This window comes from Acinonyx jubatus, chromosome E2 (assembly GCF_027475565.1).
Source record: "Acinonyx jubatus isolate Ajub_Pintada_27869175 chromosome E2, VMU_Ajub_asm_v1.0, whole genome shotgun sequence".
Taxonomy (NCBI): domain Eukaryota; kingdom Metazoa; phylum Chordata; class Mammalia; order Carnivora; family Felidae; genus Acinonyx; species Acinonyx jubatus.
The window spans coordinates 43,205,694-43,221,231 of record NC_069396.1 but is presented as its reverse complement, the minus strand read 5'-3'; the positions used below and the strand labels follow the sequence as shown (position 1 = coordinate 43,221,231).

The window sequence follows — 15,538 nt, the reverse complement described above, 5'->3', positions numbered from 1 at the left end:
ATCATAACCTGAGCCGAAGTCAGATGCTTAACCAACTGAGCCACCCAGGCACCCCTAGCTCAGTTCCATTTTAAACAGCCCTGACTGTTTGAGATGCAGCTCCCTGCTTCTTCTGCCTGTGATCCTTGTTCTTCCCCCGTGAGCTACACAGAATGTGTCTTCCATGAGCTGGACCTCACCTTGGTTCAGCCACATATCCAACATTCTCTTACTTGCTTCTCTTGAGTCAACGAAAAAGCAGGTGCTTTAGAGAAAGGCAGACCTGGATTTAAACTGTCTTTCACTTGTTGACCTTCGAAAATTCCCTCCATCATCTTAGGCTACTTCTCTGGAATAGTGGCTGGCATTTATTCAGTCATCACCGTCATATGGTTTCAACTCTCCAAAACATTTTGGTTAATTCTTCTGGGCTTGATTCCCTGAGTTAGTGTCTTTTTTTTTTTTTTTTTTTTAAGATTTTATTTTTAAGTAATCTCTATACCCAACATGGGGCTCAAACTCACGACCCCGAGATCAAGAGTCTCATGCTCTACTGACTGAGCCAGCCAGGCACTCCTGAGTTAATGTCTTAAAAAAATAATGTGTAGGTCAGGTGCTGAACATGCTACTGATTAAGACCTCAGTGAAATGGGATTAGTCTTGGCTTGTTTAGGCTCTATTTCTTTTAATGCCACCCCAAATCAAATAAGCTTTCTCGGGAGGTGTAATACATCCCAGATGTACAGTCAGCAGAAAAATCCCAGATTTTTTTTCTCACACATTACTGTTAAACCATCCTATATGGTTACCTATCTAATATACGATTTCCATCATTTCTAATTTTTACTTACCTTATTTCTTTTAAGTTGGGGCATATTGGTGTTTCGTTTTGTTTGGTCTCAGAGCTAAGTGATACTGTAAAATTTCTCAGCAACTTTATGTACACAGTCTCAACTGGAATTTCAGAATAACCCTGGGAGGCATACATCATCCTCATGATTATGGTTTTGAAAGGGAGGCTAGGGGTCAGGACTTGCCCAAGGACAGCTTAGTAAGTAGAAGCGACTGTGAAGCTGGGGCTTTTACAGCAGTCCAGTGGTGTTTGAGGAAGGAAAACAGAAATGGAGCTCAGTTGGGTGGGAATTAGAAGGGAAGTCTTTCTGGAGAAAGTGAATTTTGAGTGGGGTTTTATAACAGTGGGAAAAGTAAGCAATCAGAAGATGAGGGAGTATGGAGTTGTGGCGAGAGGGACTTACAAATAGGAAGGGTCTCTCTGAAGAATATTTTCTTGGACAGATTGGGCCCCTGAGTGAGGCCAGGGATTCCTTTCCCGAGCTGCCTAGAGTAATCACTGGGGGGCTTTTAAAGGCTCATCCGCTGGCCCACCCTCAAAGAGTCAGGAGATTGGCATGGGGTGGGGGGCTGGGGGGGGCATGTACTATTTTTGTACCTCTTCGTACAGTTCTGATGTAGAGCCTCTGCCGACCGCCAGGCTGGGGCTGGGATCAGTTAACCAGAGACAGTGGGCCAGGGCTCCTTCTTGGGGAGAGATGAGTTAGGAAGGTGGGATTGGGCAGGGAGAGAGGATACAAAGTAGGTAATGGAATGATAGGATAGGAGTTGCTGGAGGAGAACTCGTGACAGTAGGAAAACTCTGCAGGCTTCTAAGCCGGAGGGTTACGTTTTTTAGGCCCCTGAGATGCAGCTGATAACATGAAGTCAGGATTCACCTCACATCCCCTTTCTAGGTCCCGTCTCCATTCACCAAATCTAAAACAGGATCCCACCAGCCCCGACAGTCACTCTACTCATTACATCCTGACCTTCAGCTATTTCTGTGGTTTCCCATGCATCCCCTTCCCCCCGTGCTGCTGACTGTGCTTCTTCATCGCATTTTCGCCCACCCCAGCCTTGCAGAAAAGTACAAAAACTGTGGACACTCGCTGCAGAGTTTTACGGTCTTTATTTTCAGTCTGCCAGGCCAGGTTGTCTGCTCCTGGGCTCGCCGGTGTTGACCTCTGACTGATGGGTGCCAGGCTGCGTCCTGACCCGTGTGGGGTGCCAGGGAGGGGGAAGACAAGACCCAGACCTCCGGCAGGTTTGACGCAGGGAGACAAGATACACACACGAAGGCGACTGGAGCATACTTACAAAGCAGCAAGTGGAAGCGATAGATACAGTGCAAACCTAGATCATCAGAGGCCTGAGTCTCCAGTCCTCCCTCTTAATCCCCGCCCCCCCTTGGTTTATAACCTTCCTGAGTCTTCTCATTCTTGGTATTCTCTCAGTCTTGGTATTCTTGGTATTCTCATCCACCTCTTTCCCGTTGGCTTCTTTCCAGTATCCACAGCTAGACCGGCATCTAGGTGTTGTTCAAAGCTTATAGCAAGATTGCTTTAAGGACTCCGCTTGAGCCCAGTCATCCCCAGCTGCCGGCTACGTCACAGGGACTGGATTTGTATTAGCTACGTTGCTTCTGAAACCCTGGTCTGATGGTGCTTCTGTGCCTAGCCATTTCTTCTTTTTGTCACAGAGCTGTGCTCCTTTGGGCTGGAAACTTCAGTCAGGAGGGGACACCAAGCTGCCGAGAGAGGTTTTCACAGCCCCAGTAGTGGATCAGGGCTGAGGATTCCTGACCCGTGCTCCCACTCTCCCAGCCTGCTCAATTCTTAGGTAACCCAGAGTGCCTCCAAAGGTCCAGGATCCCCCTAGTCTGTAGTGAAGTCGGAACTCGGTGCTCCCTCGGCTTGACTCACACCCCTGTCCCCACTCGCCCCCTCCGCTGTCTCTCTGCCTTTGCGTCCCAACAGGGAGGAGCCCTGATGTCGCAGTATCTGCAGCCCTTTTCCAAAGGCTCTGCGCACAGCCGATGAAGAGAAGTAGAAGAGCAGGGGGTCCAGACTGGCATTGAGGGAACTGAACACCACGGCTTCGACCCGCCACGGGGGGCTTTTCTTCGTGTAATACCCCACCAGGTGGGATATGTTGTAAGGCCCGAAGCACACCAGGAAATTAAGGAGGGTCACAACAGCCAGCCCCACAGCTCTGCGCCGCCTCTGGGCCCCCACGTGGGGCTGGGTGAGCATGATCCACACAAAGCGCCAGTAGCAGAAGATGGTGATCACCATGGGGACGAAGAAGAGGAAGAGGCACAGCTCCAGCCGCACCGGAAGCACCACGTTCAGCTGCGTTTCGGTGAAGTTCTCATAGCAAGTGATTCCATTCGTGTTTGGGGTCTGCTGGGTTGAGTTCAAGTACTGACCAATGATCACGATGGTGCAGTGACCAAAGGACATGACCCAGGCGACCACGGCAGCAATCACTCCGTACACAGGCTTGCGGGACAGCTTGTACTGCACGGGGAAAGCCACTCCCAGGTAGCGCTCGATGCTGATGCCCGCCAGGAGCCACGTGCTGCAGTAGATGCTGCTGTAGAAGCCGAAACCTGTGAGGGCGCAGAGCAGCTCGGGCAGATGCCAGCGGAAGTTATAGGCGGCCTCAACCATCTTGAAGGGCAGCAGCAGCAGCAGCAGGAGGTCCGCCAGCGTCAGGCTGAGCAGGAGGATGTGGACGGGTGCAGGGTGAGGCTGGCGGACCCGCCCCACGAAGGCCCGCAGGGCCAGGAGGTTGGCAGGGAGACCGGTGAGGAAGATGACGATGTAGGCCGTGAGGATGACGGAGCTGCGCCAGTTTGTCATGGTTGCTCTGGAAGAGGACGGAAAAAGGCAGGGTCAGGAGGTGCCACTCACAGCCCACGGACCCTCGCCTGGTTCAGGCCGCGGACGTCCTCCCTGCCGCACTCTGCCTCCCAGGCCAGACCTTTCTGTTGCCACCACTGCTTTGCTTACACCACCTGCCAGAACAGCCCAGAGCAATTATTGACTTTGCCTGGGGCGGGATATTAAGCAGGAGTTATTACGTTCGCCATCATGTGTCTCTCGGGGGGGACCAACCCTTGGCTTTCTCCTCTCCTCACAGATACAGGAAGTTACTGTTATCAGTTCGTAACTTTCCTTGGGTCCCTTAGTCAGAGACCTGCGGAGGGAAAGGCATCTCATAAAGGCATCTCACGGGGAGAGAGCCGTGAGCCGTCTGTCAGGAGCACCCATGCCAGGAAAACAAACCCAGGCCTTGAGACCCAGTGCCGGCTTGCCACAGGACCCTGCCACACGCCCAGGAAGCAGGTGCCCGGCCCCCAGCCCATCTCCCTACCCCATTTTCCTCTCCTTTTGCAGAACACAGATTCTCCTCCACCTTTTCCTCTCCTGACCTATACCGGACTCTGGGACTGCATTGGAAAAAGGAAGCTAGTGATATGTAGGGAGGGACAGAGGGGAGGAAGGGTGAGCCAGTACTGTCTTTTGGGGCTTGCCCCCTAAAAGACTCTAGAGAACATTTAGGAAAGCCCACAGGTAGCAACTGGCTTCAGAGCCCGGTGTTTTGACTATAAACAGAAGAACTCTTAACGGGGTCAACTCAGTTTCCATTTGGCTTGTAACCCTCGCTGCCCATATGCAGCCCGGCCCCTCCATCCTCCCTCTCTGGGCTTGATGTCCCGGCCTGTTTCCTTGATCCCACCTACACTGGCTCCTGTCTCCAGTTCCTCACAGACTTGCGTCAGCCCCCCAGCATCTCCCCCTCCAATCCAGATCCTGGCGTTACTGCCCATAGCACAAGCACTGGGTTAGCTGCTTGCCTTGTCTGCAGTCCAGATAGGTGGCTTCTTGGGATTAGTCCTGAAGGAAAGTCTGAAAGCTTCTGGTAAAGAGGAACAGGGCTTTAGCCACTGCTACTGCCCATTTCACACAGGAAAAAAAAATTGTAAGGAACCTGCTGGTAGAAAGCTTTTATACTAGCGTGAGTCATGTGACTGGAGAGGGGAAGGTCAGTAATTGAGCACTGTCTCCTCTCAAACCTGAAGGATGGGCACCCGCCGCCAGCATCTTCGTTCCCCGCCCCCCAGAGACCCTCACTCTGCCTGCCAAACCCAGATTCTCTGTCCCTAGGTCCTGAATTCTTTTTTCAATCGCAGGCATTTTTCCCATTTCTCAAGTCAGATGATCTTATCTTCTCTTTTCTAGGCAATTTCTTCTGTGATTCTTCTCATTTTCAGAAAAGAAGTTTCCTACATTCTTTCAGTCTTCAATTTTTTTTTTTTCCCCTGTATGGTGTCCTGTCCTCTGCCCACAACAGGTCTCTTTTGCCCTCTTGATTGAGACAGATTGGTTTCACCTAGCCTGTGTCTTATTCTGGTGGAAATAGTGTGGGATTTAGAGTCATGCAGATGTGGGCTCAAACCCAAGTCCCTCCACTGTGACCTTGGGGCAGGTAAATTTCTTTTTTTTTTTTAATAATTAATTTGTTTTTTAATTTACATCCGAGTTAGTTAGCATATAGTGCAACAATGATTTCAGGAGTAGATTCCTTAGCGCCCCTTACCCATTTAGCCCATCCCCCCTCCCTCAACCCCTCCAGCAACGCTGTTTGTTCTCTGTATTTAAGAGTCTCTTATGTTTTGTCTCCCTCCCTGTTTTCATATTATTTTTGCTTCCCTTCCCTGATGTTCATCTGTTTTGTATCTTAAAGTCCTCATATGAGTGAAGTCATACGACATTTGTCTTTCTGACTAATTTCGCTTAGCATAATACCCTCTAGTTCCATCCACGTAGTTGCAAATGCAAGATTTCATTCTTTTGGATTGCCGAGTAATACTCCATTGTGTGTATATGTATACACACACACACACACACACACACACACACACCCCACATCTTCTTTATCCATTCATGCATCGATGGACAGTTGGGCTCTTTCCATACTTTGGCTATTGTTGATAGTGCTGCTATAAACATCAGGGTGCCGGTGGGGCAGATAAATTTCTGAACTTTAACTTCCTTTTCAGTCAAGTGTGGATGGGAATACTTCCATCTCAGGATTTCTGTGAGGCGTGGATGAGCTAGCATATGTAAAGCATAGGGGCCAGTGCTTAGCACTTAGTGGGTACCCATGAGTGGAAGCCTGCTGGCAGCGTCCGAGTGACTGAGCCACTTGGTAAAATATCCGGAGGCTGAGACCACCGACATGCCGTCTGACTTGGGGGAGTGTCAGGGATTCAGGAGGCCTGATGTCCCTTTTACAGGGAAGCTGTGCCCAGGCTCGGTGTCTTTCCCCCCACGTGTTCCCTCTCCCTGTGGGCTGCACCTGACCTCTGCGCCACCCTTGTCCTTTCTTCATCCCCTACCCCCGTCTGTGTAGCCCCTCTAGAAGCTCTTCAAAGCCCTGTCCAGATACACACATGGAGGAAACCAAGCCAGAACTTATTTTCCTCTTGAGGTAGGGAAGGGGCCTCTGTTTTGCCATCTGTGCTTGCTCCCAAATTTATTTGTATCATTTTGCTTTTATGATTTTCTATAAATATTCATGAGGATCTGGATTTAATGGCAAAGCAGAGACTTCCTGAACACAGATGTTGAGTAGGACTGCCGCTTTACCTTGGCCCGTCCGTCCCCTGCCTGTGCCTGTTCTCATGTCACTGCACCCTGTCACCTGTGTTGGCGAGGCCCCACTGAACCCCCTCCTCCATGTTTGGGGTAGTTATGAAGGTAACAAAATAAAGGAAACTTGGGGCTCATGACTCACAACACCCACCTATGTCACACGAAAAGGAAATGCAACCTCTGAGGCCGAATTCAAGGACTGTGCTTTCACAAAAACCATGTCTTTCACAATCTCTCCCAAGTTCAGCTTTCTTTCATCATTATTACAGCCCAGCTTGTCAGAATAGGAAGTTGGGCCCGTATCTAAAATTTATGTATAATCACTTTCTCTACTTCCTTATTCCTCAGTCAACGCCCTCCCCCATCCCCTCGAATCTGGGTTATACCTCTGTTGTTCCATAGGACCTGCTCATCCTACAATTGGCAGTGACCTCCATGCAACTAAATTCAGTGGACATTTTCTTCCTATTTTATTAGCCTTCCACACAGTTTCCATAGCCTTCTTGAAACATTCTCTTTCCGTGAATTCTCATATATTATGCTCTTCTGGTTTCCCTGACTTTGCTCAGGTCACTTCTTAGTTTCCTTCACCGGCCCACCATTCCCTGATCGTCCTCTAAATGTTCGAGTCCCTTAAGACTTGGCTTCAGGCGCTGTCTCATCCTGGTCCTGTGTAGCTCTTTGGCCTGTTGCATGCATTTCTGTAGTGTCGGTTACCATCTTCACAAAAGCCAGTTTTGAATCTCTATCCAGGGCTTCTGTGAGCCTTCACATCCACATGTCCAAATGCCTGAGAGACACTGTCATTCACATGTCTCCCAGGCATCTCAAATTGAGTGTGTCTAGAGCTGACCTTCCCCAACAAGTTAGGCCTTCTTCCAGCATTCTCCCTGTTGGGGCATGGGATCTCTTCCCATTCCATCCCCTGAGCCATAATCTTGGAGTCCGTCTCAACACCGTCTTCTTCCTTATCCCCTGAATGCAGTCCCACACTCTCAGAGCCCATTGAAGGCATCCGTCTCTCTCCGTCTCCATCGTCCCGTGTCAGCGTAAGCCAGAGTCTATTACCAGGAGGTTGGCAGGGGCCGTGACCAGCTCCTTCCCAGCCACTCACATCCTGACAGTCAGTTCTCCGTACTGTAGTTAGTGGGATATTTTAAAAATATCAAGCCACTTATACCACCCTCTTGTTTAAAATCCTTTCTGAGGTTTCTTATTGCCTTGAGGATAAACATCAAAACTCTTTAAAAAAATTTCTTTAATGTTTATTTGTTTTTGAGAGAGAGAAAGAGACAAAGCACAAGCAGGGGAGGGCAGAGAGAGAGAGAGAGGGAGACACAGAATCCTAAGCAGCCTCCAGGCTCTGAGCTGTCAGCACAGAGCCTGACCCGGGGCTCAAACTCACGAACCACAAGATCATGACCTAAGCTGAAGTCTGGCACTCAACCAGCTGAGCCACTTAGGCGCCCCAACGTCAAAACTCTTAACAAGGCCTATAAGGCCTGCTCGGCATGGCCCTTGCCAACTTCCAGCCTAAGCTCATACGTCTCTTCTCTCTCCTTGCTGTCTCTGCAAGACCATCTCTCGCTTCCATAAACGTGCCACCTTCCCTCTGCCGGGGGCTCATGACCCAGCCTTTGCCTGCAGCGCTCTATTTCTTATGACCCAGTCCTCTTCCCAGTCAGTCCCCAGCCTTCTTTCAGATGCCCGCTTCCTTCTTAAGAAAGCCCTCCCTGACCTCCTAGGTGCAGTTAGATTCTCTTAGTACATGTTCTCGGAGCACTGTTGCTGAATAGTATTCTGTTTCATGGATATTTCATATTTTATTTATCCATTCACCTGTTGCTAGACATTTGGGTATTTTTTTGTTTTTCAGTGTTCGGCTAGTGTGAATAAAGCTGCTATGTGTACATTGTTGTTTAGATCTTGGTGCAAATATGTACTGTCAGTTCTCTTGGGCAGATACCTAGAAGTATATTGGCTAGGCCGTATGGTCAACTTCTTGTTCAACTTCTTAAGGAACTGCCAGTTTACCAAAGTGGCTGTACCATTGCTATTCCTGCCAGCGATGTACGGGCATTCCAGCTGTTCCACAGCATCACCAGCCCCTTGACAGGTGTTAGTCTTAAGTTTTAGGCATTCTGATTACAGGCCCCGGTATCTCGTTGTGGTTTTAATTCGCTTTTCCCTGATGACTGTTGACATTGTGCCTCTTTTTTATGTTCCGGGTACTGGTCATCTGTTAGATTATGGGTATTATATTTTTTCCCACTGTATGCCTTGTGTTTCCATTTTCTTAATGGTCTCTTGAAGAACAAAACAATTTTGAATTTTGACAAAGTCTAGCTTATTTTGTTTTCCTCTTATGTTTTGTGCTCTCATGTTCTAAGAAATCCTTACCTACCTATCCAGCCCCACATCCTGTTGAATTTCCTCGGTATCTTTACTGAGAACGAATTGATTGTATCTGAGTGGGTCTGTTTCTTATCAATCCTTAACGTCTTTCCTTTTACCATCTCCCACCGTCTCGATGACTGTAGTTTTATAAGAAGCCTTGGAATCAGGAAGTGTTAAGTCCTCTAACTTCATGTTGTTTTCTAAGATTGCTTGGGCTCTTCCAGGTCATTTGCATTTCCAGAGAAATCAGTTTCTACAAAAAAGCCTGCTGGAGTTCTGACTGGGACTGTGTTGAAGGCATAAATCAATTTGGAACTGTCCACATTGGAATCACACTGGGCCTGCCAGTCGAGGAAACATGACATATCTCCATTTCTTTAGGTGTCGAATTTCTCTCAGCAGTGTTTCCACGTATTCAGCAGAGAGGTTTTACACATCATTTCTTGCATTGATTCTTAGCTATTTTTGGTGCTCTTACAAGTTGAATTTTTAAGACTTTATTTTGTAATTATTTGTTGCCGTCGTAGCATCTTCTACAATTCCTTCACAGCACATGTGTATCTCAGTTTGTTATAATACCTTTATCATGTGAGGATTTGCTTAGTGTCCATCTCCCTTGTGAAACTATCCGTGAAGGCAGGGAACATGGCTGTTTTTCTCACCATTGTATCCCCAGGGTCTGGCATAGAGCCTGGCACATATTGGACACTTGATAATTATTTCTTGGATGATGTGTGGATGGATAAGCGGAAGAATTGGAATGGAGAGAAATCCATTTTCACAAGCTCTGAGTTACTTGTTTGCAGTTGCCTCATTTTAGCTTCTTCTGGGACCGTCATAAGAAATCCCAGCTGGGAATCACTTGCGAGCTCTTTTGTAGATTAAGGCACTCCCGTTACTTTTGCGGGAAGGTGCCTGGATCTTTCCTCATCGCCAGTATTGATAATTCAAGCTAATGTGTCTTTATGACATAGATCCTGCTTAGCAAATATGAGGGAGGTATGGGTATAAAATATTCAAAAGGGAAGGGGAAGGCACTAACGGTAAATGAAGAGCTGTTGTTTCATTCATTCGTTCAACGAAAATGTGCCTGCTCTCTAGGACGTGGTGGGATCTGTGCCAAGCGCAGGGTCAAAAAGATAAACACGGTCTCACACTCCCGGAGGGTGGTTACATGCTAGAGCATAGAGATTGTGAGCATATGTGCCACGGGAGTCTTTATGCAGAGAGAGACACTGTGAAGGAAGTGAAACGGGGCGATGGCAGTGGTCATCACGTGGCAGGGACTTCCTTGGCCAGAGGCTTCGGGGAGGCCATCTCTGCAGTTACTGTTAGCCGACACCTGAGAGGTTGAGCCGGATTCTGGGGCTGGCCACTGTGAGACTCCGGCAGAGGAGGGGTCTGGGTGGGGGAGCTGGCAGATGGTGCAGGAAGGCAGAAGGCACGTGTGTGTGTGTGTGTGCTCGCGCGCGTGCATGTACGCGCACGTTCATGGGCAGTGGAGGAGGGAGGCAGAGAGGTTGGTGTGACTGGAGCATGGTAAGCTAGAGCCGTGACCGTGGATGACCAGACGGGTGTTAGTAAGGACTTGGGATTCCATCCGTAAGCAGTAGGAAGTCACTTGTGGGCCGTAAGAGGAGAGTGACGTGATGAGATGTAGGATGTGTGTGCTGCTGTGTGAGGAATGATCTGCATGGTCTCCAGAGGGATGACGTCAGAAGTGGAGAGAGAATAGAAGTGGTCGGGGCCACCCAGGGGAGAACTGGTGATGGCAGGCATTCAGGAGAATGTGGCAGTGCAGGCAGAGATCAGTGGATTTGGGGTCTGCAACTTTAGATAAAATAACACTGTGGGAAGAGCTACAGGACACCAGAGAGAAATGGAGCTCTCTGGGGGAGTGAGAAAGAAGATTCTAGACCGGTATATCCAAGTAGACTTTGAGATCTCATTGCTGTCCTGTGCTGGCACATTTCGCCCCCCCCCCCACCATTGGTTTGCGTATTGTCCTTCCCCGCTTGCACCCTCTTTTAAATATCTTTTTTTTTAATGTTTATTTATTTGTTTTGAGAGAGAGAGAGAGAGAGAGAGAGCGTGAGTGGGGGAGGGGCAGAGAGAGGGAGGGAGAGAGAATCCCAAGCAGGCTCCTCATTGTCAGCACAGAACCTGACGTGGGGCTCAAACTCATGTACCATGAGATCATGACCTGAACTGAGATCAAGAGTCAGATGTTTGACTGACTCAGCCGCCCAGGTGCCCCTGTCGTCTTTTAGATGCTGCTTGTCCGGCCTTTCCCGTGATTCAAGTCAAGAGCAGTGTCCTCCACCCCGCACCGGCACGGAACCCCCTGCAGCCGCCGTCGCCGCCGCGCCCCGGGAAGGCACCGAGCCGCCCTGACGCCCCTCGCTGGCACGGCTGCCTGCGGAGCCGACGTGCGGCAGGAGGCAGCCGCTCTGGCGACCCTAGTGGGCTCGGTGTTCCTGGCCCAGTTGATGATCTTCCTGATTAGCGTCGTCAGTTCCATGTCTGTGGGCATCTGGGCAACGTCGAGCTGGATGCCGTTACTCTTGCGGTATCGGTGGTGAATGTTATTGGGATTTCAGTTGGAACTGGCTTGGCCTCCGCTTGTGACAGGCTGATGTCTCAGTCCTTCAGAGGCAAGAATCTAAAACGCGTGGGGAATCACACTCCAAAGAGGAATCCTCATCTTGATGCTGTGTTGCTTTCCTTGCTGGGCCATCTTCATCAATACGGACCGTATCCTCCTGCTCTTAAAACAAGAACCCGAAGTCTCCAGGATAGCCCAGATTTATGTGATGATTTTCGTTCGTGCTCTTCCTGCAGCGTTCCTGTTTCAGCTGCAGACAAGATATTTACAAAGTCAGGGCATCATCATGCCTCAGGTGTCACTGGGATTGCAGCAAATGTGATCAGTGTGGGCATGAATGCCCTCCTGCTCTATGCCCTGGACCTTGGAGTGGTAGGATCTGCCTGGGCAGACAGCACTTCCCAGTTCCTCCTGTGTGCTCTCCTTCTCCTGTACATGCGGTGGGAAAAAATCCACATCAATACCTGGAGAGGGTGGACTTGGGACTGTTTCCAAGAATGGGGCTCCTACATCCAGCTGGCTGTCCCCAGTATGTTCATGGTGTGCACTGAATAGTGGACCTTTGAGATCGGAAGTTTCCTTGCAGGACTGATTAGCGTGACAGAGCTCGGGGCCCAGGCCATCATTTACGAACTGGCCTCTGTAGCCTACAGGGTGCCCCTTGGCTTTGGTGTGGTGGCCAGTGTCCGAGTGGGCAAGGCTCTGGGGGCAGGGAATGCCGAGCAGGCTCGGGACTCTAGCATCACCGTTCTCCTGTGTGCGGGTGTCTGTACTCTTGTCGTGGGCATTTTACTTTCGGCGATGAAGGATGTGATTGCCTATATATTTACCAGAGACAGAGCTATTATTTTACCTTGTGAGCCAAGTGATGCCTATTTTTGCTCCCTTTCATCTATTTGATGGCCTTGCAGGCACCTGTGGTGGAATCCTACGAGGTATAGGAAAACAGAAGATTGGTGCTATCGTGAACGCCATCGGTTATCATGTGTTTGGTTTTCCCATCGGAGTATCTCTGGTGTTTGCCGCAAAACTTGGGATAATAGGTCTCTGGTCTGGATTGATAGTCTGTGTCTTCTTTCAAGCCCTTTTCTGTCTGGTGCTCGTCTGGAGGACAAACCGGAAGAGAGTCGCAGAGCAGGCACGGGTTCGAGCTGGGGTGAAAGGGATCAAAGAGACCACGCCACACCAACAGATCTGCCTGTGTTGGAAAAAGAAGTCACCGATGGAGCGATTTTGCCTGATATCATATCGTCAGATCAGAGAGCCAGACCCAGCTAAGGGTAATAGAAGAAAACAACCGGTATGCGGTGGCCACCGTTGGGGATGTTTTGACAGTGAAGCAACTGATTTTCTATCGTGGAATGGCTCTAGCTGTTGATGTTGCTGCTCTTTTAGCAGGAAGTTTAATAAGAGTTTTTCAGCGAGCGTGGCTAAAACAGAAGAATTAGCGGCAGCCCACACACTAGACACGATAATTCTTGAGATACATGAAGCCTGGGAGGTGACCCTGTCATGCGCACAGTGGTTTCTCTCCCGATTGTGAATGGAAAGGATATCAGTGATGTTTTCTTAGTTATCCTGAGAATCTGCACTATCCTGTTGGAGATCACGAAAGGAGTTGTAATTCTGAGTTTCTCCCAAACATTAACTCTACCATGGGTTTTAAGGCTGTAGATTTGATTTTCCCTGCCCTAAGTGTTCTGTACTCTTACACTGAATGTCTTCCTTCTTTTGGGAGAGTTCATTGCCTTCTAAACTTGATTGCTGATCCAGTTTTGTTTGTATTTCTCTGTTAACGTATTTAATCTTGTCGGTGAGTGTGTATTAAGTGCCTGTTCTGGTGCTGTCTCAGGTATTGCCATATAAACTTTTATAAAATAAACACCTTAAAATTGAAAATGTGTGCCTGTGAGGGAGTGCCTGGGTGGCTCAGTTGGTTAAGCGTCCGACTTCGGCTCAGGTCGTGATCTATGGGTCATGAGTTCAAGACCCACGTCGGCCTCTGCTGACAGCTGGGAGCCCGGAGCCTGCTTCAGATTCTGTGTTTCCCCCTCTCTCTGTCCCTCCCCCACTTATGATCTGCCTCTCTCTCAAAGTAAATTTTAAAAAAGTTAAAAAAGAAAAGCAGTGTCCTCCAGTTCTGCAGCCTTGCCCCCCACATCCCCAGTGCCGGTGCTCCACTGAAGGGGAGGAACAAGAAGTGCAGCCCAGAACTAGCATCTCAGGAGTATTCTTCAGTCCTGCCCCTTTTGGATTCCTTAGTGGGCATCGTGGGTTTTGCCACCCACTGCTGGTAACCATACCCTGACCTCCCTCTGCAGAGACCTCTCCTTCCTTTACTCGGTCCACCTGCTTGCTATTAATCAGACTCCAGGCCTCTGGCCAATAATACCAGCTGTGGTGGCTGAATAACGGTCCCCCTAAAAGATATGCGTGTCTTAATCCCTGGAACCTATGAATGTCACCTTACATGGGGAGAAAGAACTTTGCGGGTATGACGAAGAATCTTATGGTGGGGAGGTTATCCTGCATAATCTGTGTGGTCCTCAGAGGTCATTGGGGATACTCTTTTTTTTTAATGTTTATTTATTTTTTTAGAGAGAGAGAGAGAGAGAGCGAGCACGAGCAGGGGAGGGGCAGAGAGAGAGAGAGACACAGAATCCGAAGCAGGCTCCAGGCTCCACGCTGTCAGCACAGAGCCTGACGCAGGGCTCAGACTCATGAACACGGGATCATGACCTGAGGCGAAGTCAGACATTTAATCAACTAAGCCACTCAGGCACCCCGATCACAGATATTCTTATGAGAAGGAGGCAGAGGGAGATTTCAGACAGACAGAAGAGGGGAAGATGACAGGATCACCAAGGCAGAGACTGGAGTGATGAGACCACAAGCCAACGAATGCCAGTGCCACCAGGTGATGGAAGAGGCAGGGAATAGGTTTTCCTTAGACCACCATACTGGTTTTGGATTTCTGACCTCCAGAACTATCAGAGACTAAATTTCTGTGGTGTTAAGCCACTGTGTTTGTGACAATTTGTTATAGCAGACACAGGAAGTGAGTACACCAGCCCCAGCATTTACTGCCCATTCTGATACTGTGTGTCAGGCACTATGCTAAGAGCTTTGTAAAGATGAACTCATTAATCCTGAAAACGTTCTGTGAAATAGACTCATAAACAGAATAAACTGGTGGTTGCCAGAGAGGAGAGGAAGTGTGGGGACGGACGAAATAGGTTGAAGGGGATTAAGAGGTACAGCATCCAGTTATAAAATAAATAAGCCATGGGGGTGAAAAGTACAGCATAGGGAATATAGGCAATAAAAAAATTCTATGAGTTTGGCACACTCATCCCCATTTTATAGATGAGAAAACTGAGGTATGGGGGTGGGGGTTAAAAAATTTGCCTAAAGTCAGACAGCTGGTAAATGGAAGAGCTGAACTCTGAGCTAGGGAGCCGGACAGTCTGGCTCAGGAGTCCATGGTCTTCACTGCTGGACTCTGCTCCCCCTGTGCTAGGAGGATCCAGGTTAGAACCATCTCTCCCAGCAGCCTGTAGAAGTCGTAGAAATCCCACACAGGAGGGTACAAGGGCATAGGCAAAGGTATAAGATCATGTCATCTGCTTCCCTTAAAGTGTCTGTATGGTCACCAGGCTTCCTGCCATTGGGCCTTCACTCTTTCCCTGAACCCATGACGGAATGACCTTCCACCCTAGTTCCCTGGGATCCCTTCCACGTGTTCTGGTTCATGCTCTAACCCCAGATCCCAGGGGCTGTCATGTTTAACCCCTCCCTCCCTACCTGTATTTAACCACTTTGGATACACAGAGAATAGGGGGGAAATATCGTCTACTGTTGCTCTCTATGGAATTCACTGGCATTTAGTATTTATGAGCATGCATGTTTATAAGGATCTGGATTTGATGGTGAAACAGGACTAAGAACTTGGGAGGAGACTGTTCCTTTATTTATAGAATCTTGAAGAGGCTGTCCGACCTTTCTCCCCCACCCCGCTTCTCTGTCTGCTGTCCCTGTAAAACTGACCTTCAGACCAAGA

At 49.0% G+C, this 15,538-nt stretch overlaps 1 protein-coding gene and 1 pseudogene across 2 annotated transcripts; one reads left to right on the top strand and one right to left on the bottom strand.

Annotated features, from left to right (window-relative positions):
* Positions 1 to 2,284: 2,284 nt before the first annotated feature.
* LOC106974703 (free fatty acid receptor 2) lies at positions 2,285 to 4,814 on the bottom strand. 2 transcript variants are annotated; one of them, XM_027044826.2, is made up of 2 exons: positions 4,676 to 4,814; positions 2,285 to 3,684 (listed from the first exon to the last, which is right to left on the bottom strand). In XM_027044826.2, exon 2 carries the CDS (start codon positions 3,675 to 3,677, stop codon positions 2,688 to 2,690), a length of 990 nt encoding a protein of 329 aa, XP_026900627.1. In that variant the 5' UTR covers positions 3,678 to 3,684; positions 4,676 to 4,814; the 3' UTR covers positions 2,285 to 2,687. The 2 variants fall into 2 exon arrangements, with proteins under 2 accessions (XP_026900627.1, XP_053066770.1); XM_053210795.1 differs by lacking the exon at positions 4,676 to 4,814 and adding an exon at positions 4,192 to 4,666.
* A 3,652-nt stretch (positions 4,815 to 8,466) lies between these two features.
* On the top strand, positions 8,467 to 13,377 carry LOC113595293 (multidrug and toxin extrusion protein 2-like; annotated as a pseudogene).
* The last annotated feature ends 2,161 nt before the right edge of the window (positions 13,378 to 15,538 follow it).